This window comes from Halichoerus grypus, chromosome 10, assembly GCF_964656455.1.
Source record: "Halichoerus grypus chromosome 10, mHalGry1.hap1.1, whole genome shotgun sequence".
Lineage (NCBI taxonomy): Eukaryota > Metazoa > Chordata > Mammalia > Carnivora > Phocidae > Halichoerus > Halichoerus grypus.
Window position 1 is genome coordinate 137,510,394 of NC_135721.1, and position 27,673 is coordinate 137,538,066.

Sequence of the window (27,673 nt, forward strand, 5' to 3'; positions counted from 1 at the left end):
AGGGGGCGGGGCAGCCCTGGGGCCCGCGCCCTCCCACACAGCTCCCCCGGCCTTGAATCCTCGCCCCTCCCCGCACACCTGTAAGGGCAGGGGTGGAGAGTGAGTGCCCCCTGCTGCGGGGCCCGCTGGGGGGTGTGCACGGCCACGCCCACCTCCTGGCGGGTGTCCTCACTGGCGTACTCCACCACCAGTGCGTAGTGGCCCGGCCGCGACACTGCCACCTGAAGCTGAACGTCCACCTGGGGGCGGAGGGAACGTGATCAGAGGCCCCACCCCAGGCCCCCATGTCCTCCCCGGACACTGCTGGACACGGCCCTTACCGCCCTCTGCTCCCACAGCCTGCCCCCCGGTCCCAGAGTCTGTGCCCCCGCTGTCCTTGCTGCCCGGGGCACCCCTCCAGGACACCCCCACGGCCCCCTGGCCTTCCAGCCTCTGCTCACTCCGAGCCTCCCCCACCTCACCAAGGCCTGCTGCCCAGAGGCCTAGCTTGGGTCTTCGGAGTGAACCGGAGGGCAGGGGTCACTGACACCCCATCTACGAGTGAGGCCCCAAGTCAAACCTGTGTCCTGTCCTGGCAGCGTGGACCCCACCCCCTCCCTGTCCTCCAGGCCAAGGACACGCCTTCCCCAGGTCCTGGCCCTCCTTGCCCCTCCACGAGGTCCCAGGGACACGCACGTCACTGCCCAGGCAGGCGGCCAGAGGCGGGTGCGAGGGGCTGAGCCGCTCCGTGGGGCAAGGCCGGGGTAGGCTGTTGTCATGGCGACACAGGGCCTCGGGTCCAGCAGCTGAGGGGAAGCCATCCAGGGGCAGGTGGGTGTAGAGGAGGCAGCTGGGGTGCGGGAGGGGCGACACGACTTGGTCAGCAGGGGCGAGCGGCCCACGGCCCAGGGAGGGTCAGGCCCCCCACCCTGCCGGGCCGGCCCTCACGTCTCCCCGGAGCGCTGGGCGGCAGGCCGGAACGTGCAGGCCTCGGTCACCCGCAGCTGCAGGAGCGCGGCCTCGTAGTAGGTGCTGGGTAGCAGAACCACGTAGTCCTGGCGGGCAGGGGAGAGGTCGGTACGCTGGCCCTCTCCCCGGGCCCGCTTCCAGCCCGCTCAGCCCCCGCCTCACCAGGAGCACCCCTTCGGCCTCCACGAGCAGGGCCCAGGTGCCAGGGTTCAGCACAAAGGGCTCCCCGAGGCCCCTCTGGGGCACAGTGACAAAGGCAGGCTCCGTGCTGGGCGGGAAGGCGACGGGCTGGCTCTGCTCTGTGCCTGGGGACACGGAACAGGAGACTCCTAGACTCCCCGCCCACGGGCCACCCTGGGCGGCAGCTGCCCCAGGGCCAGGGTGCAGGCTGGCCCCCCACCCACTCAGGGGTCCGAGGTGGGGCCGGGGCGAGGGGAGGGGGGCAGGGGCGGGTCAGGACGGGCAGTGGGGGAGCAGGGCGGCCCCCAGGCACTCACAGTTGCTGCACGTGGCAAACTTGCCCTCTTCCTGCACAGAGACTCGCCCGCTCACACTGGTGGGCCCACGGTTGACGTAGCGGAAGACGAGCCGGAAGAGGTCGGGGGAGGTCACGTTCAGCTTTGCCACGATCCTGGGCTGGGGGGAGGGGCATGGAGAATCAGGGCGGCCCCTCCCTGGCCATTCCCAGCCCGCCCCCCACCAGCCACGGGGGCGGGGGTGCGTGAAGCCAACATCAGGGAGCGGCAGCCCCTCCCCGACCTGGATGGGTGTCATCTGCGCGTAGCCCCTCCAGCTGAAGCTCTCGAACTCAAGGGGGTTGAAGCCAAAGCGCACGGTGTGGCCGTCGGGCGTGGCCGCCTCCTCCAGCTCCAGCCGCAGGTCGTGTGGGTCAGGGACGTAGTGGTCTCGCGCCGGCCTGGCCAGGGCAGGGGTGGTCAGGGGCAGCCCGCAGGGCCTCCAGCAGGTCAGCTGCCTTGCCAGCCCCCTGGCCCCGGCCCCGGGAGTGGGGGCACCCACTCGCTGCAGGTGAGGCCCTGGGTGTTGGGGCGGCACCGGCAGGCGCCCGTCCTCGGGTCACAGCCCTGTCCTAGCGCCCCACCGACGTCACAGCGGCAGCCTGCGGTGGGAAGGAGCAAGGTCAACGGCTGGCCCCCACCCAGCCCCGCCGCTCTGCCCACACCGGGCTCTGGATCCTGCTGCGGCCACCCGGGCCCCTGGGGCTCTGTCCACTCTCTGTGGAGAGCAGCAGGGGCTGAGAAGCCAACTCCTACTGACCACCAGGGGCTGCCCGGGCCTTTGGACAATAACCAGACCCCGGGACTGATCAGAGATGTCTGCCAGGGGCGCAGGAAGGAGGGGAGGAAGACCAGAGCAGCCCCTCCCTCCCGTGCCCAGCACAGGCCTTCCCAGACCCAGGCGCCCACCTCACTCGTCCCTCCCTTGCCTCGGCCTCCCCCAGGACGCGGGCTGAGGGCTGCCGGGCACTTACTGCGGCAGCCAAAGTAGTCGGCCTGGTCCAGCCCGAAGAAGCCATCCCGGCATGCCGCGCAGGTCTGGCCGCACACGTGAGGCTTACAGGAGCACTGGCCGTCGCCCTGCGGCCAAGGGGAAAGGTGAGACCGAGCTGGGCGCGGGGGGGGGGGGGGTGGGCGTGGTCTGGCCATGCCTGCCCCACAGCCCCTGGGCAGCTCGGCCCTCAGACTCACCGGCTGGCACTCGGTAAGTCCGCCCAGCGTGCCCCGGGGATCGCAGCTGCAGCCTGGCGGAGAGCAGAGCGGGCCTGGACGCTGTGGGGCCGGCCCTCACCTCCCGGCGCCGCTCCCCTCCCCCAGCACTCCCACGCACTCCCCCCCCACCCCACAGACTCACGGGTGCAGCCCTCAGGGTTCCTGGGACTCAGCCCCCAGAACCCGGGTTTACAGCGATCGCAGCTGGGCCCCTCCACATGGGCCCGGCACGTACAGGGGGCCTGTGCCTGGGAGAAGGTGAGACTGAGGGTCAGGATGGGTCCCTGCCCTTCTACCCGAGACCCTCAGCCCTGGAGCCCCGACCCGGCCCCATCTCTGGCATGTCCCCGGAATGGGGACAGAGGACCAGCCAGGGGACCAAATGGGCCCGGAGGTTGCCAAGGCGACAGAGCAGCCGGGGAAGTGACCGTCTCCTGGAAGTGATGGGCTGACCCCCACTGAGGGCTGACCGGGACTTACCTCAGGAAGGTGGGGACCGGCCGGGGCCAGGCCGGCAGGATGGCAGGAGCCAGCTGTGGAGAGACCCGGCCTGCGGTCATTTCTCGGTCACTGACTCCGATGGCCTCTGCGGCCCGGCCCGGCCCCATGGCTGCGTGGGAGCCGGCCGGTGTGCCTCCCACACACGTGGGCGGGCGCGAGGCCATGGGCTGTGCCTGCTCTCTCTGGTCCCCGCGCGCCCTCCCCCACCGCAGGGCACAGTCATGACCACGCGACAAGCACGCGTGGCCTGCAGACGTGTGTGTGAACACGGACTGTGCACACAGCTCTGGGAACACGCGCCTGCCCGAAGCCCATGAACACAGGCCGACGGGCCTGCACGTGGAGGAACCGCACACGGAGGGCACACGCGGCCGCGCGAGCCTCACCTTCACAGGCGGGGAAGTCGTAGGCGCCGGGAGCACACGCGTCACACCGCAGCCCTGTCACGCGGGGCCGGCAGCTGCACTGCCCGCTGCGGGGGTCGCAGGCCGCGTGCAGGGAGCCCTCGGCGGAGCAGAGGCAGGCTGGCGAGGACGGCAGGGTGTGGGCCCGCGGTGAGGACACGCCCCCCGCCCCGCCCCCCGCACGGGCACTCACGGCCGCAGTCGGGGAAGCCGTGGAAGCCGGGGCTGCACTCCTGGCAGGCGGCGCCCGCGTAGCCAGGGCGGCAGCGGCACGTCCCGCCGGCCCCGCAGAGCTGGTCCAGGGCGCCGCGGGGGTCGCAGGTGCAGGCTGCGGGTGACACGGGGTCAGGCCCTGGGCACTTGGGCCGGGCCCTCCTGCTGCCCGCCCTGGCCCTCTGCTCACCGCGGCAGTCGGGGTAGCCGTGGTGGCCCGGGCGGCAGCGGTCACAGTGAGGGCCGTCAAACTCGGGCCGGCACGGGCAGTGACCGGCTTCGTCGCAGCCCTCGGGCAGGGTCCCCGCAGGGCTGCAGCCGCACACTAGGGAGCGAGGCAGCACACAGGGCCCCCTGAGCCAGGCGGGCCGCGCCCCAGACCCCACGCCCGCCCACCCACGCCCGCGGGGAGGCCTCGCTCACACTGGCAGAGAGGGAAGTGGTAGTAACCCGGGGCACAGCGGTCACACGCGGGCCCCTCGAAGCCCTCCCGGCAGGTGCACCGGCTGGAGTCTCGGTCACAGTCCCCGTCCACCACTCCAGGGCTGGAGCACTCGCACGCTGCGGGAAGGGATGCGTGCTCAGTCGCAGGGGGCACGGGTGCCCGGGGTCGGCGCGAGGACGGGGTCGGGGCTGCACTCACGCTGGCAGCCGGGGCCATAGAAGCCCGGGGCACAGAGTTCACAGTGGGCGCCCTGGAAGCCGGGTTTGCACACGCAGCGTCCCAGCCGCGGGTCCCTGCGGCAGGCGTTACCCTGGGTCCCGGCCGCGCTGCAGTCACAGTCTGGGGGCAGGGAGGGGGGTTTCAGACGCCTGCAGACCCCAGCCCTCCCCCAGAAACTCTGCCCACCGCACACTCGCTTCCTTACACTTCTGTGCTGCGCTCATACAGAGCTAAAAGACAAAACCCCAGAAGGCAGAGCCGACGTCTCTGGAGCAGTGTGTGCAATGAAACCGGGGTGGCTAAAACTACAAGTAGTTGTTTATGATGTGGCTACTAAGTCAACTGCAGGCGTGGATACAACCGGAGAAAATGTAAAAACAAAATCATAACAAAGCAAAAAGAGACTCGTAATCTTTATAAATAATTCTGCAGCTTGGAAAACAGGAGTGAAAGTGTGCTAAATGTCTTAACTTATGCATGAAAAGAGGTCATGAATACTGTTTGTTACTTATAGAAAAGTATGGTGGTTTTTTTTTTAATTTTATTTATTTAAGAGAGAGAGAGGGGCGCCTGGGTGGCTCAGTCGTTAAGCATCTGCCTTCGGCTCAGGTCATGATCCAGGGTCCTGGGATCGAGCCCCGCATCGGGCTCCCTGCTCGGCCGGGAGCCTGCTTCTCCCTCTCCCACTCCCCCTGCTTGTGTTCCCTCTCTCACTGTGTCTCTCTCTGTCAAAAAATAATAAAATAAAATCTTTAAAAAAAAAAAAAGAGAGAGAGCGAGCACACGCAAGCACAAGCCCCGTGAGGAGGGGCAGAGGGAGAGGGAGAAGCAGACTCCCTGCTGAGCAGGGAACTCGATGCGGGACTTGATCCCAGGACCCTGGGATCATGACCTGAGCCGAAGGCAGACGTTTAACTGACTGAGCCACCCAGGAGCCCCAGAAAATTATGGTTTGACATTTGTCAAAGACAAAGGGTGACCTGGGGCTGGACCAGAAGAGAGAAACAGAGCTTGCCAACCCTCCAAGAAGGAAACACAAATCATCCAAAACCAAAACACAGTCTGTTGTCCAACTCAGCAAGACGCAGGCAGGAAACACCTAAGGAGAAGGAGAAATGAGACAGAAAGAACAGGAGCGAGCCCCACCTGATGGCCACGGCCCTACCCGGGCCACGGCTCCTCTCACAACACAGAACCAGAGGCCTCAGTTTGACTCTTGAAGGAAAATCAAGTCATGTTCTCTTGAAAAGATGCACTTTGAACCAAGGACCCAGACGGGCCACAGAGAGCTTCATGAAGGGACAGCAAGGTGCAGAGAAGGTGAGCATGGAGACCCCAGAAGGTTCTGGAGAACCCTAGGCCACAAGCATCAGCAGGATGATGGGGAGCTGCTGTGTGGAAGGGGGCTCGCCCCCTGGGTCTGCAGGAAGCCCCTTGCTGTAAGAGCAGGACCACGGGGTCGAGAGGTGCTAAAGGCCGAAACTCCTGAGCTGGAAGGATCTGGCAAAACCATCATCCTGCATAGAAAGATTGAAGACACTGTCCTCAGAACCTGATGAGGATGGAGCAGGGACGGCGTGGATTTAAACGGCATAATGAACGTGTGTGGTTTGTGGGCGTACACATGGCGATCTGACCCCACACAGCACACGCGGGCCTGCCGCACATTCCGGAACATTCTAAAAGGCGTCACGTACAGGTGAGAAGCAAAGAAAACCTCAAATTCCAAAGACCCTATCTGACCCCAACGCAATGAAACTAGGACTGAGCCATCAAACAAGGACAGAAAGGCCATCTAACCACCCCGTGGGAGGCGCCGGCCGGGGCTCCCTCGCCCTCGGGGACAGCACAGCTGAGCCGCAACCCGGGGTCCCCCAGCCTGGGTGCCGCTGCTGGTGCTCTGGGCTGGGTCGTGCCCGGCCCCCCCACGACATGCCTGTGGCACCCCTCAGTCGTCACAACCCCAACTGTCTCCAGACACTCTCCTGTGGATCAGGATCACCCCTGATTGGGAACCAGCACTCCACGCCTGTTTGTCAATAATTAAGAAAGTGAAACTAATAAATCCAAGAAGCCAGGAGAGCAGTAATGAAACAAAACAAAGAAAAGGGACAAACACCAAGTGATCTCACTTCTATGTGGAATCTAGCACAAAAACGGAACACTGAGCTCACGGAAACAGAGAACACGGTGGCCGCCGGGCTGGGGGTGGGAGACACGGGGAAGGCGCAGACTTCCAGGCATAAAGCGAGTAAGGTGTGGGGCCGTGAGGGCCAGCGTGGAGGCTGTGCGTAATCACAGCGGACTGCAGGGGCGCCTGGGGGGCCCAGTCGATGAAGCGTCTGCCTTCGGCTCAGGTCATGATCTCACAGTCCCAGGATCGAGCCCCGCGTTGGGCTCCCTGCTCAGCAGGGAGTCCGCCTCTCCCTGTCTCTCTGCCCCTCTCCCCACTCGTCACGCGTGCTGTCTCTCTCAAATAAATAAATAAAATAAAATAAAATAAAATCTTAAAAAAAAAGGAACTTAAATCTCTCCCCCAAACTGAAAAGAGAAAAACCCCAGCAGATCTTATAGGTAGAATCTTAAGCTGTATTTTGAAAACACCAATAAATTCAGCAAATTTCTGATACATCTAATAAATGAAGGAAATAAAAGAAATTAAAATAGTAAGAGAAATGAAATGTACAAATCACGATGGAATGCTGCACGTGATTTTTATACCAATACATTTTAAAATCCAAAGGACACAATTTGCTAAGAAATAAAAATGACTAAAGTGGACTTACGCTGAGGTGGGAAACAACAGATACAAGAACCACGGAAGAAACGAGAACCATAATCTAAGATCTCCACTGAACAGGTGTCAGGTCCAGGCATCCTTATAAGTTCTATCAAACTTTTAAGAAATGGGTGATTCCTGTGATTTTTAGCCCACTGTGGAGCATAACCAAGTATGGGTCATTTTCCAGGTATTCTCAAGGTGAATTAGAAAACCAAAGCAAGATGGCACACACACCCAAAAACAACAACGACCAAGGAAGCTTTCAACTAGTCCCCCTTACGGATAAAGACACGGGTGTACGTGAGGAGAGACACGAATCGGATTCACTGTTTGCACTGAGCCCCCACTGGCATGGGCCGTTCCGGGGCGCCGGCCCTGGGCCGCGAGGACAGCAGGGCTCCTCAGCACTTCTGCTGGGCACCAGCAAACCACAGTCCCAGGGCCGCTCTGGCTGGTCTGCAAATAAAGTTTTATTGACACGGCCAGGCCCATTCACGTCCACACGGTCGATGCCGCGTTCCAGCTGCAGCACGTGACAGCGGAGGTCAGGAGCCACGCACAGCAGGACACCCGGCCCTCACAGTCGAAAGCCAGCAAGCGCTGTCTGGTCCTCCTGGAGGACGTCTGCCGACCCCCGTCTACAGCGCCGATGAAACCTGACACGGACGCGTAAAGAAGAATCCGTCCAAGACCAACAGGCGGGAGGGTAAGCGAGCTTAGGGCGTGGCGCCTCCGAACGACCGAGTCGGCGGTGAGTCGGAGGCAAGAACCGCGGCCGCAGCACCACCTAAGGCTTCACACCCAGCACAGGAACGAAGAGCCCGGAGACACAGGGCACAGGGCCCTGCGGGCAGAGGCGGCCGTGCGGAGAGCCAAGGCCCCGGATGACACGCTCCCCGGGAAAGCAAGTGCAAAGTCACCTCACAGACGGGTCAAAGACACGCTGCAGACGACAAATGTCAAATGTGATCTAACCGAGACACCACCAGCGGCCGTGCTCGCCACGTGATGCCGTCGGGAAGAAACACCGCCGGCCGGTCAGGCTGACACGCCGTCCCGAGCGCGCCCGATTCCAGAAACACGCGGGGGCAGGCGGTCTCTGCCGGGCGAGCTGACAGTCGCAGGCAGGGCCCGCCGTCCAGCGAGGACCGTTAGCGCCCGCGGATGCTCACGCCACAGCGCTGAACACGGTTTCTTTTGAGAGAGCGATCTGGCAACCTACAGCCAAATAGGGCCCAGAACAGGCGTGTCTCGTGACTCAGAACCTTCTAGGACATTGTTCTACAGAAATTAGTGAGAATTTATGGAAAGTTTTAGCTGCAAGGATGTTTACTGTAGCATTTTTTTTTAATTGGAAAGAACTTAAATTTCCAACAATTTGGGGGTTGACTGAAGAAATACTGCATCTGTCCGGTGACAGAGAACAGGAGGTGGCAGGCTGACAGGACGCGGTGGGAGGAAACCCAGAGCAGCGCCCACCACACACATCCGAGTCCGCACCGGCACCGTGCAGCACCCGGAGGGTCCCAGCTGTGGGGACAGGGGTCGTTTGAAAGTGATGCCACTCTGGGTACCTTCGTTCTTCTGCTTTGGGCTTACCTACACTCCTGAAGGTTTCTTAGCTCGAAAATGCATTATTTGCATAAAAACACAAGGGCCGAACATGAGGCGACCACAATGACAATCCTGCTCTTGGGGGGGCAGGACGGGGCCTCGGAGGACACTTACTCACAATCTGTCCGGCTGGCAGCACCTGCGCGCCGGTGTCATTGGGGGAGAAGGAGGGCACCGCTGAGGGGGGAGACAGCACGGGTCAGCCGGGTCGGCTCAGCGCCACCGGACAGGTAGGCAGGACCTCTGGGTGTAGGCAGGCTCCACCCGGGGTCCCCACCCCGGGTCCCCCACAGGGCTCCGGGGACAGCGCCCCAGCTCTGCCCCCGGCCCCCCAGGCTGACGCCCTCACGGTAGCAGCGCGGGAAGCCAGTGAAGCCCTCGGCGCACGCGTCGCAACGCTCCCCCGTGAAGTTGGGCCGGCAGTAGCAGCGGCCGGTCAGGTCCTCACACGTCCCGTCTGTGAAGTCCGACTCGCAGTTGCAGCCTGGGTGGGGGCCAGGGAGTCATGAGACCCCAAGCCTGGGGCCCAGCTGCCTCCGCGGCGCGGGCAGGGGGCGGAGAGCCAGGCCGGGCCTCCCAGAGCAGTGCGAGGGCCCCCCTCCGGACACCCTTTCCCCTGGAGGCCCCCCCCACCCCAGGCCAACCCCACTCACGGCGACAAGCGTGGGGAGAGTCGAGAGGGTGGTCCGGGGCCCGGAAGAAGCCGGGCAGGCAGCGTTCACAATTGATGCCACTGGTGTGATGCTGGGGCAGGACGGGGCCGCTGAGTGCGGGGACCCTCCCACCCCCCCTCCCCCACCCCAACCCTGGGATGCCGACCACGTGGGGGGGGCAGCCCACCCCCCCAGAGCCCCAGACCCGCCCTAGCTGCCGCCACGGGCTGGCCCGGCCCCGTCCCACCTGGCAGTCGATGCACACGCCCCCGCCCTGGTAGACGTTGTCCTGGTTCTGGCTGGCGTTGTGCCGGTCCACCTCGGGGTCGTAGAAGCAGTCGTGGGCGTGGCCGTGGCAATTGCAGGCTGGAGAGAAGGGGGCACAGCTATTCACAGGCCCTCCATGACCCCGCCTCACAAACCACCGGTGACCCCAGATGTGGCCTGGTCTGGGTGACAGCACACACCACGTGGCCGGAGCATGCCTCAGGCCACGGCAAAGCTGGGTGAGTGTGTGTGCAGGTGAGCCGCTGTGAGGGTGAGCAGGTGAGCGGGTGAGCGGGTGAGCAGGTGTGTGTGTGTGGGTGAGCAGGTGAGCAGGTGAGCAAGTGTGTGTGCAGGTAAGTGGGTGTGCGGGTGAGCAGGTGAGTGTGTGTAGGTGAGCAGATGAGCAGGTGAGCAGGTGTGTGTGTGTGGGTGAGCAGGTGAGCAGGTGAGCGGGTGTGTGTGCAGGTAAGTGGGTGAGCAGGTGAGCAAGTGAGCAGGTGTGCAGGTGAGCAAGTGAGCAGGTGAGCGTGTGAGCAGGTGAGCGTGTGAGCAGGTGTGCAGGTGAGCGTGTGAGCAGGTGAGCAGGTGAGCGTGTGAGCAGGTGAGCGTGTGAGCAGGTGTGCAGGTGAGCGTGTGAGCAGGTGAGCGTGTGAGCAGGTGTGCAGGTGAGCGTGTGAGCAGGTGAGCGTGTGAGCAGGTATGCAGGTGAGCAGGTGAGCGTGTGAGCAGGTGTGCGTGTGAGCAGGTGAGCGTGTGAGCAGGTGAGCGTGTGAGCAGGTGTGCAGGTGAGCAGGTGAGCGTGTGAGCAGGTGTGCAGGTGAGCGTGTGAGCAGGTGAGCGTGTGAGCAGGTGAGCAGGTGAGCGTGTGAGCAGGTGTGCGTGTGAGCAGGTGAGCGTGTGAGCAGGTGAGCGTGTGAGCAGGTGTGCAGGTGAGCAGGTGAGCGTGTGAGCAGGTGTGCAGGTGAGCGTGTGAGCAGGTGAGCAGGTGAGCGTGTGAGCAGGTGAGCGTGTGAGCAGGTGTGCAGGTGAGCGTGTGAGCAGGTGAGCGTGTGAGCAGGTGTGCAGGTGAGCGTGTGAGCAGGTGAGCGTGTGAGCAGGTGTGCAGGTGAGCGTGTGAGCAGGTGAGCGTGTGAGCAGGTGTGCAGGTGAGCAGGTGAGCATGTGAGCAGGTGTGCGTGTGAGCAGGTGAGCGTGTGAGCAGGTGAGCGTGTGAGCAGGTGTGCAGGTGAGCAGGTGAGCGTGTGAGCAGGTGTGCAGGTGAGCGTGTGAGCAGGTGAGCGTGTGAGCAGGTGAGCAGGTGAGCGTGTGAGCAGGTGTGCGTGTGAGCAGGTGAGCGTGTGAGCAGGTGAGCGTGTGAGCAGGTGTGCAGGTGAGCGTGTGAGCAGGTGAGCAGGTGAGCGTGTGAGCAGGTGTGCAGGTGAGCAGGTGAGCGTGTGAGCAGGTGAGCAGGTGAGCGTGTGAGCAGGTGAGCGTGTGAGCAGGTGAGCAGGTGAGCGTGTGAGCAGGTGTGCAGGTGAGCGTGTGAGCAGGTGAGCAGGTGAGCGTGTGAGCAGGTGTGCAGGTGAGCAGGTGAGCGTGTGAGCAGGTGAGCAGGTGTGCAGGTGAGCGTGTGAGCAGGTGTGCAGGTGAGCAGGTGAGCGTGTGAGCAGGTGAGCAGGTGAGCGTGTGAGCAGGTGAGCGTGTGAGCAGGTGTGCAGGTGAGCGTGTGAGCAGGTGAGCGTGTGAGCAGGTGAGCAGGTGAGCGTGTGAGCAGGTGAGCGTGTGAGCAGGTGAGCAGGTGAGCGTGTGAGCAGGTGTGCAGGTGAGCGTGTGAGCAGGTGAGCGTGTGAGCAGGTGTGCACGTGCTGGGCACTCACACTGGCACTCGTTGGCACTGTCGGTGGTGGCCGGCTTCCACGGCCGCTGGTTGAAGCCGGGACAGCAGCGGTCACAGGAGCCCCCACACGTGTTGTGTTGACAGGCGCACTGAAGCCTGTGGGGACACAGGGGACGGGAGGGGCCACACTGTGGACCCGGGGGACACAAGGGGCTGCGCCCAGCCTTCATGAAGGGGGGGAGGAGGGGGCAGGATGTGTTGGTGGGTGGGGCCTGGGACGGGGCACTGCGTGGCGAGTGTAGGTGGCCCCACCTGCAGGGCAGTGTGGAGCTCCGGGGCCTTCAGGATCGAGCTAACCCCTCCTCACCACGGCCAGGCCCTCAGGCCAAGCCCACAGCCTCCCCGGGCCAGCTCCAAGGCCCAGGTCTCACTCAGCAGTGTGAGCTCTGCCAGCGCCCCCATGCATCCAGGGCGCCTCCCCAGGGGCGAGGGGCCAGGAGCTGTTTCCTCTTCCAGTGGGGTGGATACCAGTCAGAGGGCTGGAGTCCTGCGTGCCGTCCCGGAGAGCAGCTCCCGTTGGCTCAGTGGTCAGGGGGAAAGCTGGCCACAGCCACCTACCGCTCAGACCCACCCTCCCAGGGCCCACCCGACACACACCTCCAGAACTCAGCCAAGGGGGGGCGCTGCCTGCTCTGTGGGCCTCAGACCACACGGTTAGAGCCTGTCCCCCCCACCAAGTGTCTGCGGGGGCCTTGAGAATCAACACTGCTGCCCTGGGGTCTGGGGCTATCTAGGAGGCCTCTGGGGGAGAGGAAGCAGGAGCGGCCTGCCCCGGAGCAGCGGCCCGAGCAGCCTGTCTCGGCCCCAGCTCTGATGGTCTGGGACGTGGGCCCGCGGCTGGCATCAGGCTCCGCCGGTCTGCGTAGTCAGGGCACCAGGAACAACAGAGGAAGCGGAGCCCGGCGGTGGTACCCCGGGGGCGCCTGGCAAAGGCCCTCACCAAACCACTCGGGTGTGACCGTCCCTAACCAGGGCACAGAGGAGGCGCCGCTGAAGAGCCAGGGGGGCACAATGCGGCCGGCCCGTCAACACAACAGTCAGCAGGATCCAACTGCATGAACTTGGGAGCAAGTCGGTAGAAACCATAAAATAAGAACGTTTGAAGTTATAACAGAAGGAACCCAAAACATAAAAAATGCGATGCTATGAAAAATAGGGAGATGTGGCCAAAGAACCAATCGGAACTTCTATAAATGGAAAACAAAATCACTGGAGTCGAAGACAGCGGACGGACGGGCAATGCTCAGCTGGAGATTCGGTAAACCGAAGTACCGATCCAGAGGCAGCTCAGAAGACAGGGAGGGGGCCACAGGAGAAACTCGGAGACAGAAGGAAACCACAGGAAGAGCCCATCTACGGAACGGGATTCCGGAAAGAAAAAAGAGGTAGAAGAGGAGAGCTGACAGGCAGAGCTGCTGGCCAGGAATGGTCCTGAATTAATGACCCACACTCTCAGATTCAAAAGACACGAGTCCTGAGCCACAGAAGACGTGTCCGCTCCTTGACGCCACAGAGGAAATCTGCAGAGCACCAGGGGAAGGTCACGGAACCCTCCAGAAGGAGCAGACAAGCCAGAGGGGCAGCAATGCAGGGGACCACGGACTCTGCCAACCATCTGGATGCCAAGCGACAGGGAAGCGGCTTCTCTGAAGTGTTGGCATGGCCACCATCCCGAGTTCTGCAACCTGCTAAACTGTCCCGAGAGGGAGGCCAAGACAGCCACCGTATCAACGGTCATCGGACAAGGACACAGACTCACGGGAAGAACAACTAAAGGATGCATTTTAGGAAAAGGAAACTGAGTGCCTAGGGCTGCAAGGTGATTCAAGGAAGGCTGCGGAGCCAGGGCTGGGGCGGACGAGGAGGCGGCTCCTGGGCAGTGGCGAGGGAGCTCCCGCTGGAGAGAAGCGCCACGCGTGGGGCCGGTGCTCGCGGGTGCCGCACAGCTGGGCCACACGGCAGCTGGTCGCGTACGCCGGCTGCAAAGGGCCGCCGTCACACTAAACAGCACTGCTGCCGGCTGGACACGTGTCCCCCGACAGTGTGAAGCCTAGTCCCCGAGGCGACGGTATTTGGAGGTGGGGCCTTTGATTAGGTCTGAAGGTGGGGCCCCCATTAGTGGGATTAGTGTCCTTGTAAAAGGACCCCAGAGAGCTCCCCACCCCTGCGCCACGTGAGGACACACCGAGCCGTGGGCCCTCGCTAGCCTCCAGAACGGTGAGAAGTTTCTGCTGTTTCTGAGCCACTCGTCCACGGTATTTTGTGATGGCGGCCCAGCTGGACCAAGACAGCGATAGAAACAAAACACACAACTTCCAAGGCACAGGACAGGCGGAGAGTGAATGAGGGGTTCGGTACAGAGCTAGGCTGGTAGGTGGCAAAGTGGTGGTGGTGACGGAGGGAGGATGAGGTGGGCTGGAGGAGATGGCGGTGGTGCCAGTGCGGACGGGGGTACGGGGGGAGGTGGGGACGGGGGTACGGGGGGAGGTGGGGACGGGGTACGGGGGAGGTGGGGACGGGGGTACGGGGGAGGTGGGGACGGGGGTACGGGGGGAGGTGGGGACGGGGGTACGGGGGAGGTGGGGACGGGGGTACGGGGGAGGTGGGGACGGGGGTACGGGGGGAGGTGGGGACGGGGGTACGGGGGAGGTGGGGACGGGGGTACGGGGGAGGTGGGGACGGGGGTACGGGGGGAGGTGGGGACGGGGGTACGGGGGGAGGTGGGGACGGGGATACGGGGGGAGGTGGGGACGGGGGTACGGGGGGAGGTGGGGACGGGGGTACGGGGGGAGGTGGGGACGGGGATACGGGCGGAGGTGGGGACGGGGGTACAGGGGAGCTGGGGACGGTGGTGCAGGCAGCAGTGGGGGAGGTGGGGACAGGGGTACAGGGGAGATGGGGACGGTGGTGCAGGCAGCAGTGGGGGAGGTGGGGACGGGGGTGCAGGGGGAGGTGGGGACGGGGGTGCAGGCAGCGGTGGGGACAGGGGTGCGGGTGGTGCAGGCGGAGTGGGGGTGGTGGCTGGAGATGACGGGGTGTGGGGCTGAGAAGGGGCAGAGCCCTCCTGAGGACAGGCTGAGGCGGCAGGAGACGGGAGCAGGGAGAGCCGGGCAGGCTGGTGCTTCGGGACACTGGTGTGTGCGTGCGGCGGGGGGGTTTTTGGTGTCTGGTTCCAGGGAAGCTGCCCAGCCCACCCCACCCCTCGCGCCCCCCAGGCTGAGCCGGGCTCAGGGCACACCCATGGACAGGTGAGTCAGAGTGGATACCTACACCTTCCCAGCAGGTAAGGGCAGGCCCGCCTCTCCTCTGAGGCCAACTTGGCGCCCAGCGGGCTCCCCTCCCGGCCAGCTCGAGTTCCCACTTGGCACTTAATTTCCCAGAGCAACGAGCAGCGCCTGAGCTCAGTGCCCGAAGCCGTGCACAAGGACCACGCCGGCGGAGAAGATGGGGACAGCAGGGAACGCTATCTGTGTCCCGAGGGAAGGGAGGTAGCTGGAGAACAGGGACGTGCAGCCTCAGGTCAAGGACGTCCCCGACTGCCCGACGCAGGGCCCTGGCGGGCACGGGAGAGGCCACTGGCCACAGCACAACGAGGTCCAACCCGGGCACAAGACAACCCTCCACTTCACCGCGCACATAAGGGAATGGAGGCCAGGGGAGGTCACGCAGGACCCGGGACACAGTGGGCAACGGAACCAGGTCTCCTCCTCCCTGAGCTGGGAAGGGGATGAGAAGGACAGGCAGGGGGCAGCGGGCCTCACCTGAAGGGGTCCGTGGGGTCTTGGGCGTCACAGACGTCCGCGTGGCCGTGGCAGACGCAGCGGCCGCCGATGCTGATGTCCTTGATGCTGTAATAGTACTGCACCCGGGGGCGGAGGGCGGTGAGCGCCACGGCCCCGCGGCCCGGCCCAGCCCGACCGGCCCCACAGCCCCCTGGCCGGCGTCTCACCCGGCGGGTGACGGTGGGGTCCCGCAGCGCCTTGCCCATGAGGTGGCCCAGCAGCGTGTTGGTGCGTAGGAAGCGCAGGCGGATGTTGGTAGCTTTGGTGAAGTCACGCAGCAGGGGCGAGTAGGAGAAGTTCATAGCCCCGGGGCGCCCGTTCACCAGGGATACCACAATCTGCACACAGGGCAGAGGGTCAGGCCAGGGCGGGGGCCGCCCCCATCACGCTAGCAGGGACCGGCCCCCGGGCCGCCCCGGGGCCCACCTCGCCGTTCTCCAGGGGCACGATCCGCGAGTACTCGGTGGAGCAGATGACGTGGTCGTCCCGCGTGATGCGCTCCAGCGTCTGTGGCCCGAACCGCTCGAAGCAGTCCCTCTTGGAGGCTGTGGGGACCGGGCCAGAAGGTGAGGGCGCGGGGCCCCAGGATCGCTTGCAAGTACTGCTGCGCCTCGATGGGCCACCCCGCCAACCCCACAGGGTTTTGTTGAAGAAAGAGTGAGGCGCGCGGCTGAGAGGAGCCTCCCCAGGAGGGCACGGTGGGGCGCAGGCTGACCCCTGCCGAGCCCAGAGCCTGGCAATTCTGAACCTGCCCACGCCTCGTGGACTGACCCCTCCCGGCCTTCACCACACCTGCCCCTCTCTCTGCAGAGAACAAGTGCCCCCCCACTCCGGATGGCCATCCTCATCCCCGTCCTTGGGGGTCCATTTCCAACTGCCCTCCAGAGGACTGCCCTACCCCCACTCTTGCCCATGGAGTTTTGGGGGACCCGTGACCAAGGTCCACCCAACTGGAGGCTCCCCATCAATGTGATCAGTCATGGAGGCCCTGGACGTGATGGGCTAGGGAGCTGCCGTGCCTCCTGACTGGCTCCCCTTGTTACTTCAGGAGCTGCCGGACCACGAAGCCGGTCGAGAGGGAGCCCAGAGGTGCCACCAGCCCCTGGGCCCAGCCGTGCCCAACCTCGGGGACAGGAGCTGCTTGACATGCACCTGCCTTTGGGAACTCAGGCCCGACACCCCTGACGCGTGCGGGAGTGGGGACCCTGAGAGCGCCTGGTGATGGCAGCCCACCCCAGGGGATGCCCCCCGCCAGCCCCCGCCAGGAGACTCACACGCGAAGAACTGCCATGGCTGGTAGGTGTGTCCGAAGTCCGTGGACCGCTCCAGCACCCAGAGGTCCGGCCGCGGCGAGTTGGCGAACTTGATGAGCACGTAGGCCACGTGGAAGACCTGTGGGGGTGGCGAGGTGTTGACGCCCCCAGACCCCCTCCACTCAGCTCAGGGCCCTGCACACACACCCGGAGCGCCGCCTCACCCTGTAAGGTGGGCTCTCTTTTCCCACGTTGGCCATCTGGGGGTTTGGCCTATGGGGGCAGCCCCCCAGCTCACTCAGGCCCGCACCGGGGACACAGAGACAAAGGGTGGGAACACACCGTTTCTGAATGTCTCCCCTCCTGGGCCTGGAGGTGCTGCCCTCCATCCCTGCCCCAGAGACACAGGGGTCCTTCAGGCTCTGAGGCCGTAGGCGGGCCTGTGGGGGGCTGGGATGGAAGGGGCACGTCAGGGCAGCCTGTCCACAGTGTCCGGGCAGTGAGGCTGGGCTGGCCAAGACAGGAGTTCATTCCACGGTCCCCGAAGGTCTGGTGGCCGGCCTGGGCAGGTGGCCAAATGGCAGCCCCAGCTCCCACATGAGCCTGGCCTCCTCAAACAGCTTGCAGCTCCCAAGACAGGGCCCCTGTCCCAGCCCCATCCTGGTCACCCCCTCATCATTCTCAGGGCTGACTCAGGACCTGCCCCCTCTCCCTCTGACTGGCCCATGGCCACCGAGGCCCCAGGGACAGGCCCCTGCCCTCATCAGGAGGCCCCAGTGGGTTAGACAGACCAGGGAACGAGCCCTCTTGGGGCTGGGCCAGGGAGACCCCAGCAGCCCAGCAGCTGCAGGCTGGAGCGTCACGGGGCCCTGGGCATGTCAGGGCAGCACCAGGACAGAGCGGGGAGGGCGAGGCTGCTCCTCCAGAGGCCCCAAGAACCCCTCAAGCCCCAGCCCAGAACCACCTGTGCTGTTCTGTCCCTGGTCCCAGCACAACCTCACTCCCAGGGCGTGTTCATGCCTGTCTCTCACCTCTTCCTGACCAGAGGTCAGCATCCCAGTGGATGCCCCTATGTCTTGTGCCCCTGGGGGCTTGCTGGGGTCCTTCCTCTGTTGACTGCCCCCTGGCCCTGCACTTAGCAGGTCTGAGCCTTGGCCCCCCAGCCTCATCCGGCACAGCCTCCAGAGGGCACTTTGGACGCCTCCTCAGGGAAGCCCTCCTGACTGGCCCATCCATGCTCGCTCAGAGGCGCTGGTCATACAGACACATGGGGAGGGGTAATTAAGGGCCCCTTCCAAGAGGCAGCTGTCCCCCAGAGGCCGGAGGACCCTTCCAGGTTGTGGAGCTGGGCTCTCGCTGCCAAAGGTACCCCTCACCCAGCTCCCTGGGGATGTAGTACATGGCAAGGGGTCCCCACATCAGCGCCCAGACCCCCCAGCCCGGGGCCACAGTTCCCAGGAAAGGGCTCTGAGGCACGGAGAACAGCCTGTGGGCTCGGACAGAAGCACCTGCCCAGCCCGGGGCCTCGATGATGAGGCGGAGAGCGCTACCCTCACACGCCCAGCCGTGCATGTCTGCTGCTCCCCTGCACACACACGTCCGGGGGTGGCATCCGGGCACCCACCCCAGCCGCAGCCTCCTACGTGATGACTGGCGGGGATGGGCTGGGGGCAGGGACGGTGGTTTCCAGGCCCTGGGGCTCTGAGGGCCAGCCAGCGCCTCCCCTCCCCCAGCCCTCTGCCCCGGAGCCAAGAGAACAACAAAGCAGGCAGGGCCACTGTCCAGGCTGGGCTCTGTGCAGGGCATGTTTGGGCTCCAAGGAGACCCAGGCAGGGAAGCAGCGGGGCCCAGGACACCCCCAGTCTGCACTGGGAGGGCCAGGCGCTCAAGACGAGTGGGGGGCCCCAGACAAGGGCGGATAGAGCTGGCAGACATGCCCCTTGGGGGCCTGAGATGGGAGCCCCCACCCCAGGCCCCCTCCCAAGGGCACCCCCAGGTAGGCAGTGAACTGTGCACCAGCCTCAGGGGTGACATCACGCTCCGAGCCGCCCCCTGTGCCCTCAGCGGGGCCCCACCAGACCTGGGAGCAGGTCCTCTCTAGCACCTGCTGCCCCAGACCCGCAGGGCTGGGCCCAGAGCATAGGGGCCCCACAGGACAGGGAAGGGGCCCCTTCAGGGCTGCCCGAGGCCCACAGTCAGCCCCCCACCCCCCATCAACCTGAGGCCGCTGTGGTGATTCCATGAGGGCAGGTGGGCACAGGCTGCTAAGAATGGGGAGTGGGGGGGAGGTCCCAGCCCCTGAGACACGCCTGTTCGGAGTCCTGCCCCTCCCAGAAGGCCTGGTGTTTGCAGAGACAGGCTCAATTCAAGTCAAGAGCTGCCTTTCCCTGGGGTGGTGGGGGGGCACAGGCTTATTTACCCACAGCCAGGCTCTGACGTCATCGTCCACTTAGCCCTGCCCATCGAGGGAGGGGCTTCAGCCTCTGGGGGTACAGACCCTACACCCAGCCTGGCACCTTGGCTGGCCCTCAGGTGCTCCAGGGAGACCCGGGAGGACCTCAGATGGCCCCTATGCCAGGAGGGGTCTTTGTGAGGAAGGGTGGGGGGAGGAGGGCGAGGAGTGGGGGGGGCTGGATGTGTGTGAGATGCCCACAGGCCGCTCTTGGGGGGTGGCCAGCAGCTTGGCCCCCACCAAAGGCCCCAAGGAAATTAAAGGTTCCCGCCAAGCCCCCCTGGGACCCACCCCCGCCTTTCCCTGAGCGAGGCCACCAGGCTGCACCCTCCGCTGGACAGCTCCGTCCCTCCCCCAGGTCGGCGGCTGGCCGCATTTTTCCCAGCTGAGAGCACTTGCACAAATATTGATTCCAACGCACTGATCAGGCAGGACCAGGGCAGCGTGGCAGCGTCCGCCCCGGTGCACAGCACCCTGGGACACACTTAAAGAAAGCCCCCTGCCTCCATCTGTCTGCCACCTCGCCTATCACACAGGGGCCCTCAACGGCTGTCCCCAAGGCCCCGGGCTGGAGGGGAGGCAGCCATGCACCCAGCATTCCCCATCTGTCCGCAGCTGGTTCCGGCTGCCAGGACCCCACAGCTGCCCCGGACAGGACCTGGGAGCACGAGCAGACCCCTGGACTCAGGCCCCCGCCCCCCGGCCCGCCTGCTCAGCCCCACTGCCAACTGGGGCTGACCTTTCCCGCTGCTACAAAGTTCTGTGCAAAAGGGAAAAAATGTCTTTTAAAGCAAAAGCCAAACAAAAGCCTCCCGAGTTATTTTTAAAAATCTGGCTATTTTGGGGGCAGGCACGTCTCCAGCAGCCGGACCCGCCTCTCGGCCCCGCCCCCCCGGCCCCACGCCCAGCCTGAGCACAGGGGTCAGGGCTCCCCAGGAGGGGACAGGCCCCGGTGACCACTGCCTGAGGGGGGCCGGGGCCAGGGCAGGAGGCCCGGGGTGGGTTCCAGGCTCCAGTGGCTGTGTGGCCCCGGCTGTCGCTTCCGCTCCCGGGACGTGGGGCCGTAGGAAGCAAACACAGCAGAGGTGTGGGCCGGGACACGGTGCCTCTCAAGAGCCCGAAGCAGGCAGACACCACCTACCCCTGGAGATGGGCAAGCAGGAGTTAGCAGCCCCCTGGCAGGGAAGCTGCAGGGGTGGGGGTGGGGGTGTGTGTGCGCGCAGGGCTGGGGTCTGGACGACACGCGGAGAGCTAAAGAAATACATTACCCCCACAGACCCCAGCGGGGGGTCTCTGGGGCCCCCAGGGATGGGAAGGGGGGCGGGGGGGAGAGCTGGTCAGCAACCTCTTGGGCTGAGGCACCCACATCACCAAGGGAGGGCCGTGGCTGGCACACCCCGCCCCTGCCCCAGCCGATCTCGGGGCCGGGAAGACCCAGGCCGGCCCTCGTGCCCCTGTCCCGGGGGCAGTGGGGGAAGGGAGGGAGCCTGCCCCCCCCATCCGCTGGGCTGGGCGGCGTGAATCACCGGGCAGTCTGTGACTCAGCCCCGGCCCCACAGGAAGCAAGGCCCCATGCCGATTCCCGGGATGCGCCAGGGTCCCAGGCTGTGGCCGGGCGGAGGCAGGAAGCCCCTCCTAGACCAGGCGTCCGGGTTCCCCTTGGAGTGAGCACTGGGGCACCCAGACCTCCTGGATCCCCCCCACCCCAAACTGCCAGAGCCCACCCTCAGGGCCCCGCACCCCCAGCCTGCCCACCCTCCCAGCAGAGACCCCATCAGGAAACACAGATAACAGTGAGGACGGACGGCAGAGCAGGGCCGGCGGGCCAGGGCAGGCGTGTCTCCTCGAGCCCCCAGCTGGGTAAATAAGCATGGACGTCCACACAACAGGATCGGGAGCCTGAAAACAGAGCCAGGAGGGGCAGGGCGTGGAAAGCCACGGCCCCAGGAGAGCAGAACACGGACACGCAGAGGATGCAGGGCGGCTTCAGCGCTCTGCCGGTCGGGGCGCCTGCCGCACAGGTGGGCAGAGCAGTGGGGGAGACCTTCGGGGACTGGGGGGTGGGAGGACCCCTGACGGGTGTGCAGGACCCCACCAGCGAGAGCGGAGGGCGAATGTCCCGCGTGGCTCAGCACCTCGCCAGCGCTGGGCCTGTGGCTATTCCAAGACCCCCACCGCCAGGGGCTGTCTCGGGTCCCCGGCCCAGAGCTCCCTGCCGCGTCCCCTCCTCCCTGAAGCCTGGCCCGGGTCAGGCCAGATGGTCGACCGTGGGCCTCAGGAAGTAGAGTTTATCCCCAGGGGAGCCCCCAAACCTAAACAGTTTAGTCTTGGTGAGTGGTATTGCTGGAGACCAACGCGTGGGGTTTGTTTAAACACAGAGAACAGGAGGCTTTGGGGGCCGCCAGGGTCTGGGGGGGGACATAGGAGGTGGCGGGGAGGTGCGTGTGTCCAGTGTGAGTAGAGATGAGCGTGCCAGGACAGCTGCGGGCAAGCGGGTCAGTGATGAGATGCACAGGGTTGGCGACAAATGGCCCCCAGGCCTGAGCGTGGGTGGCCCCTCTGGCCCCATGTCCTCTGAGCAAAGGGTCCTGCTCATTCTCATGAGGAAAGGCGGGGCCCATACTGGAGAAGGGGGCGTCTACCCCAGGGATGCCACCAGGACCCCTCAGTGTCCTCCCCCAGGGAGCCCATGTCCGGTCCAGCCCCCGCACCTGTCCTGGCTGTGGGGCTCCATAGCCAGAGCCTGGCCAGCCTCGGCCATACTTCCTGCCACTTCCCCTGAACAACCCCGCGGACACCCCCAGGGCGCTGGCCACAAGGCCAAGCACCCAGCCGGGCCAGCAAGCCGGGCCAGTGGGAGCAGGGTGCCTGCCCGGGGAGCCCTGAGCTGGCTGGCCTCTGAGGGCAAGCTGCCCAGACCTGGGGCGGGCAGGGCAGAGCTGCCGGGGACCCGGACAGCCGAAGCAGCCAGTGTGTTCTGGGGCCCTTGCCGAGGCACAAGGCCCACACGCAGGAGCTCTCCTCCCCACAGTCAGAGACGAAACAGCCCAGGGGGCACAGCCCATATGGCCGGGCTGTGACCAAGCCCAGCATCTCCTCTGGAGACCAGCACCACACTGGCTCAGTTTCCCCAAGTGCCCAGGTAGGGTTCACCGCCAATGGTCAGTAGCTGTGCCAAAGCTTTGTCCTCAGTTCCCCTGTCTGGTGGGTGGTGGCAGCTGGTGTCCTCCCTGTCCCCCACTGTCCCCCAGGGAGGGCACAGCCTCTGGACCCTGGCATTTCTAGTCCTCAACGCTTTTGGCCTCACACCCAACCACCCCAGCCTATACCCCGACGCTGGACCCTGGCCCCCCTCTGCACTGCTAGCCCCGCCATACCCTTCCTCGTGGCCTCGCAGGGCTGAGACATGGGCTGACCTGCCCCATCACAGGTAAGAACACAGCTGGGAGGGGTCAGCGTTCCCCACCTGAAGCCAGATCTGGGCAGTGTGGCTGCAGTGGGAGGAAAGGGAGGGGTTTGCTGGGGGGAATCCCTCCTCCATGGCAGGCCCCAGAGGGCTATCTGGAAAGGGAGGGGTCTCTCCCCACAGCAAGCCCCAGCTATCTCTGCCTAGCTCCTTGAGACCCCATAGCAGAGCCCCCAGTGGGGGCAGGGCACCTGAGCCAGGACCTCCCCTGCGGTGCAGCCTGAGCCGGGCTGTCAGAAACAATACCCACACTGCCCTGGGCACAGGGAAGGGGGAGCCTCAGGCTGGCGGGAGGCTGGGAGGACCCCCAGGCAGGCCACTGGGACTCGGGAAACCACCAGCGGGGGAGCCCTCCTGCATCCCTCCAGAGGAGACCCACTTCTGAGGCTCGTGCCCAGCAATGTCAGACCAACAGCTTGGTTCTCTCAGGTCTGAGGGTTCCCGGAGGCCAAGGTCCACCATGCAAGCAGGACAGGGAGCCAAGGCTTGGGCCCCCCTGTGCCCTTCCCAGCCAGGACTTTATTCATGGAACCTCACTTTCTCCATCTGCCAAATGGGAAGGAAGAGGATCCCACTGTCCCCTGCCTACTGCAAGATGGGAAAGACCATCAGGGGATGAGAGGTGACTCAGGGCAAGAGGCAGCAGGCTCACAGAAGCCCCGTGGGGCTCCCATGCCCCCAGACAGACGGACACCGCCGGGATCATGCCCCACCAGCTCCGTGCCCCGCCACCAGGCCTGCAGCCCACCTGCCCCCTTTCTCAGTTCTCCCGGGGGCAGGAAGGCCTCCTGATGCCCAGTGCCAGCCGCCTCCTCCCCCTTCCCAGGGTATCCGCTCCAGGTCCCAGAACAAAGGCTGCTGACAGCCCGCCACAGGGGGTGTGCCCAGACCCGCGGCCCGCTCAGCCTGGCTTCCTTGCGGAAGCCCAGCCCCACCCCAGGGCCCAGGCCGCCAAGGACTGCCGAGTCCCAAAGTGGGAAAACCCGGTACGCAGCCAGGACCCCTTGGGCCGTGCTAGCTTGGCCAGGCTGCTCTGGTTCAGCCTGTCACCCCATCTGCACCAGAGAGTGGGCTCAGAGGGTCCTGCCCTGGGGACATCCTCAGGACCTCCCCAGACAAGGAGCTCTTAAGGGCTCACACCCCAGGGGCGCCTGGGTGGCTCAGTCGTTAAGCGTCTGCCTTCGGCTCAGGTCATGGTCCCGGGGTCCTGGGATCGAGCCCCGCATCGGGCTCCCTGCTCTGCGGGAAGCCTGCTTCTCCCTCTTCTATTCCCCCTGCTTGTGTTCCCTCTCTCGCTGTGTCTCTCTGTCAAATAAATAAATAAAATCTTAAAAAAAAAAAAAAAGGGCTCAGACCCCAGGTCACTGTGAGGGCCACGTCCTAGGCCCCCAGACACGTCCCTGGTGCTGCAGCCCCTGCAGCCTCCACCCTCCAGAGCCCTCACGGGTACTCCTTCTACCCTACGTGGGGCTCCCCAACGGGGCACCAATGGCAGGGCCTGGCCTCCACCCCCACCCTGAGGAAGCAGGGGCACCCGTCCACGGGACCCAGTTGCTGCTCTGTGGCTCAGGGAGGAATGAGCTCCGTTTCCAGGAGAGTGGTGGTGAACGTGGGAATTTCCTCGGGGATTCCATCTCCTCAGGGAAACATGCCCAAGAAAGAGATTTCTCTCACCCATAAAGCTAGAAACCCGTGGGGCACCGGGGTGGTTCAGTCGTTAAGCGTCTGCCTTCGGCCCAGGTCATGGTCCCAGGGTCCTGGGGTCGAGCCCCGCATCGCGCTCCCTGCGCTCCCTGCTCGGCGGGAAGCCCGCTTCTCCCTCTCCCACTCCCCCTGCTTGTGTTCCCTCTCTCACTGTGTCTCTGTCTGTCAAATAAATAAATAAATAGTATCTTAAAAAGAAAAAAAAATAAAAGCTAGAAACCAGGTCCATGTGCGCTGCCCGGTAGTGGGCAGTCCGTGTCCTCCCCTCCCCCACCCCATCCAAGCTGGCAGCCCCTCGGTCAGACCAAGACTGGGGCTTCGGTGGATTCACCCACTGGCAGTAGAGGGGAGGGAGGGGGGAAGGGGTGGGTGGGTCGCGGTGGGTCAGAGGGAGGGTGGGTGGGCGGAAAAAAGGGAGGAAGGGTGGCGGAGGGAGAGAGAGGAGTACTGCTCTGTGGATGGGTGAGCCTCTGTCCCTGCAAACACAGCTGGAAAGGACTCGTGTCCCCTCTGTCATTTCACAGTTGGGGAAACTGAGGCTTGGAGAGTCAGGATATGCAGTGACACCCTCTCACTGGCCTGGAACCACCAGTGCACAAAACAAATGTATTGCCAGCTGCCTCAACTCTGGCCCGTTTCACAGATGTGGAGCCCAGGGGCCACAGAGCCCCACGCGGGCAGAGCTGTGGGGTGTGGGGCGGGGCGCTGTCCGAGCCCCTCCTCAGCCCCACTCACTGCACCCCGGGGGGAGCCTCGTGCCCCCCTGCTCTGCGGCCACCCTGGCGTTGCGATGGAGACAGTGTCACCGTGCACCTGCTAGGGGCCCTCCCCCCCAGGTCTGTCCCACGCAGGAGGAGGGGAGGCAGAAAGAACCCTCCAGCTCAGCACATCGTCCCTCCCACGGGCCCCCCAGGGCTTCTGACGTCCCTCCCAGACCCCCTCCAGGGGACAGGAGAGCACAGATGTGATCAGAACCCAGTGAGCTGAAGGGAAGTGGAGCGGCCCGGCGGACCCCGAGGCAGGGAGCCCATTCGGGGGAGCCCCCTCCCCAGTCCACCCCGCCCCCAGCCCAGCTCTTCCCCCTGCACGTGGCTACTTCTCCCTAGGGCACAACAGATAATGTGGCCGTTTGGGACCTGAACCCACTCCCCTCACTGCCCACCTCCCCCTGGGCCAGGCCTGCAGGCCTCCAGGCTGGGGGCAGGAGGAACCCCAACAGAGCACCCCAACTCTGCCCCCGGGGCCTGCCCTTCCAGCCACTTCCCCACCTCTCTAACATCGTCAGGGTGATAGCGGGACGGGGTTCGGCAAGGAGCAGACACCCACCAGGTCGCACCCCAGGACGGTGGCAAGACAGCCACCATGAACAGTAGGGTTCCGGCAGGATCCACCTTGTAGCCAGGACCCCAAGCAGGCTCAGCCCCCTCTACCCGCCCCTACCACAGCCCCAGTGGCAACAGGACTGCTGGCCCTTCTCACAGGCGGGTCACCAAGGCCTGGCAAAGTCCCCCACGGAGCAGGACAGAGCCTGTCCCCACCCAGATCCCACAGGCGGGGCTCATCGGTCACTGAGAAATGCCTGCCCCCCTGCCCCCTGCGCCGGGGCTTCAAAGGCCAAGGAGAGCACAGAGCTGTGGCCTGAGCAGGCGCACCTGACCCCAAGGTGGCCTCCACGGCACAGGTATGCCAGGAATGTCCACCCCAGCGCCTCCCCCACCGTCCGGGCCCCTCCCACAGCCGCCAGGCAGCACCAGGCTCCAGGCGAAGGAATTCCTCCAAGTAAACACCAGGGCCTCCCAGCATCTGGGCCGGCCTCCAAGCTGTCCCCTGGCCCTAACTGTGACCTCTGGGAAGCCCCCTCCCGTCCTCCTCTCCCCCTGCGTGCTGCAGGGGTGCTGAGGGAACACACAGAAGGTGCCCACGGCCACGCCTCTGTCCGCGCCGGGCCTGCCACCCGCAGCTCCCTGCGGGCCGCACGGCCACCGCTGCAGACGACCCTACCTGGCCCAGGTCCAGGGTGACGTTGACCTCGTTGTACTCCAGTCCCCGGGACAGCGGCGGGCTCTGCCACCAGCGCTCCGTGCCGTCGATGGCGTTGCTCACGGGGTGCGCCCTGTTGCTGTTGGCGGCCGTGCAGATGTCGCAGTACTGGCCCTGTGGGGGAGGGCGCGGTCAGGCGGCCCCGGGGGCTGGCGCCCCGCCCCTCCGGTCACCCTCCCGCCCGCCACACCCCCAGCCTGCCGACCCTCACCTGCCATCCCCCTGCTCGCTCGGCAAGCACGTATTGAGTGCTTACTGCGCTCTGGGCTCGGGGGCTCGGCTCCCGGGGGGGACGGTCACACCCCTCACGGAGGAAACAGGAGAGCGGGGAAGAAGGGCACCCTCTTTAGGTGGGAAAATCCCCATGGGCCTCTCTGAGGAGGTGGTGTCTGAGGCCTACACTGCAAGTGGGGGGTGCGTTCCAGACAGAGGGGTGACCCATGTGGGGCCTGGGGCCAGGAGGAAGCGGGCAGCACGGGACACAAAGTCCAACGGAGCTGGAGCCGAGAGGGAAAGAGAGCCGGTCTGGGGGGGGTCACAGTCCCCGGACGGAAGGCCCGGGAGCATCAGGGCAGGGAGGGGTCCGGCTGGCCAAACCGCCTCCCCAGCTCCTCTGGCCCCTCCCGCACAACCCTCCTGTCAGGCTCTCACCCAGAGCCTGGATTAGGGTCTCCAGAGAGACGGAATTAAGCCATTCCGGGGGCCTGCAGGGAGAGGCCCCAGAGTGGAGGTGTGTGGGCAGACGCTAGGCGAGGCCTGGACCTCCTGGCTCTGCCGCTTCCGAGCCCTGGGACCAGGCCAAGTCACGGCACCATGAGCCTCAGTGTCCCCATCCGAGGAGTGGGGATGGCACCTGCCTTGGCCACAGCAAGATTAATGGATCCCACGTGGGGCCTGGCAGCTGCTTCTGTCCCGGTCCAGCCACCTGCTAGGGGCCTGTCCTTTGGGGGCACAGAGGCGTCCCTGTCAGGGAGGAGCAGGTGCTGGGGGCATGGGGGGCAGGGGGGCAGAGCTGGATGCTGGCCGCTGGCTGAGGGCAGGCCCAACCCCCACCCCGGAGGAAACCAGACCTGCCATCCCTCGGCACACAAAGGCAGCCCTCTGGGACTTGGCATCGACTGAGGCCCCAGAGGCTGTGTCTGGGAAATGTGGCTGCCCCACCCCTCCCAACCTCCCAGGGGGCCAGACCTTGTCCTAGGAGTTGGAGGTGGGAGCGTGGGAGATCCCTTGCTCCCCCACTCCCAGGCCTGGCAGCCACGGAGAGCCCCCAAGCCTCACAAACGGGGGTTTGCCCCACGCTTCTGCTGTGTGCTCGGGCTGGTGGGAC

The 27,673-nt window shown here is 65.0% G+C and overlaps 1 protein-coding gene and 1 long non-coding RNA gene across 3 annotated transcripts in view; one reads left to right on the top strand and one right to left on the bottom strand.

Moving 5' to 3' along the window:
* Window positions 1-27,673, bottom strand: part of LAMA5 (laminin subunit alpha 5) — a 51,427-nt gene that overhangs the window by 20,168 nt on the left and 3,586 nt on the right. The window contains exons 2-27 of one of the 2 annotated variants that reach the window (XM_036105322.2): window positions 26,308-26,460; window positions 16,706-16,823; window positions 15,858-15,976; window positions 15,599-15,769; window positions 15,411-15,508; window positions 11,630-11,745; window positions 9,754-9,872; window positions 9,507-9,597; window positions 9,203-9,337; window positions 8,968-9,030; window positions 4,437-4,577; window positions 4,217-4,354; window positions 3,984-4,118; window positions 3,774-3,908; window positions 3,563-3,700; window positions 3,156-3,208; window positions 2,818-2,923; window positions 2,655-2,707; window positions 2,438-2,543; window positions 1,966-2,065; window positions 1,708-1,864; window positions 1,446-1,584; window positions 1,111-1,253; window positions 928-1,034; window positions 676-829; window positions 79-239 (exon numbers count right to left, since the gene is read on the bottom strand). In XM_036105322.2, the coding sequence (XP_035961215.2) occupies window positions 79-239; window positions 676-829; window positions 928-1,034; window positions 1,111-1,253; window positions 1,446-1,584; window positions 1,708-1,864; window positions 1,966-2,065; window positions 2,438-2,543; window positions 2,655-2,707; window positions 2,818-2,923; window positions 3,156-3,208; window positions 3,563-3,700; window positions 3,774-3,908; window positions 3,984-4,118; window positions 4,217-4,354; window positions 4,437-4,577; window positions 8,968-9,030; window positions 9,203-9,337; window positions 9,507-9,597; window positions 9,754-9,872; window positions 11,630-11,745; window positions 15,411-15,508; window positions 15,599-15,769; window positions 15,858-15,976; window positions 16,706-16,823; window positions 26,308-26,460 (3,149 nt within the window). The remainder of the gene's footprint in view (window positions 1-78; window positions 240-675; window positions 830-927; window positions 1,035-1,110; window positions 1,254-1,445; window positions 1,585-1,707; window positions 1,865-1,965; window positions 2,066-2,437; window positions 2,544-2,654; window positions 2,708-2,817; window positions 2,924-3,155; window positions 3,209-3,562; window positions 3,701-3,773; window positions 3,909-3,983; window positions 4,119-4,216; window positions 4,355-4,436; window positions 4,578-8,967; window positions 9,031-9,202; window positions 9,338-9,506; window positions 9,598-9,753; window positions 9,873-11,629; window positions 11,746-15,410; window positions 15,509-15,598; window positions 15,770-15,857; window positions 15,977-16,705; window positions 16,824-26,307; window positions 26,461-27,673) is intronic. The other variant, XM_078057356.1, reaches the window with a different exon arrangement.
* On the top strand, window positions 19,955-24,384 carry LOC144379180 (uncharacterized). The gene is made up of 3 exons (XR_013441550.1): window positions 19,955-21,157; window positions 22,168-22,566; window positions 23,164-24,384. It is a non-coding gene; the product is annotated as an uncharacterized LOC144379180 (long non-coding RNA).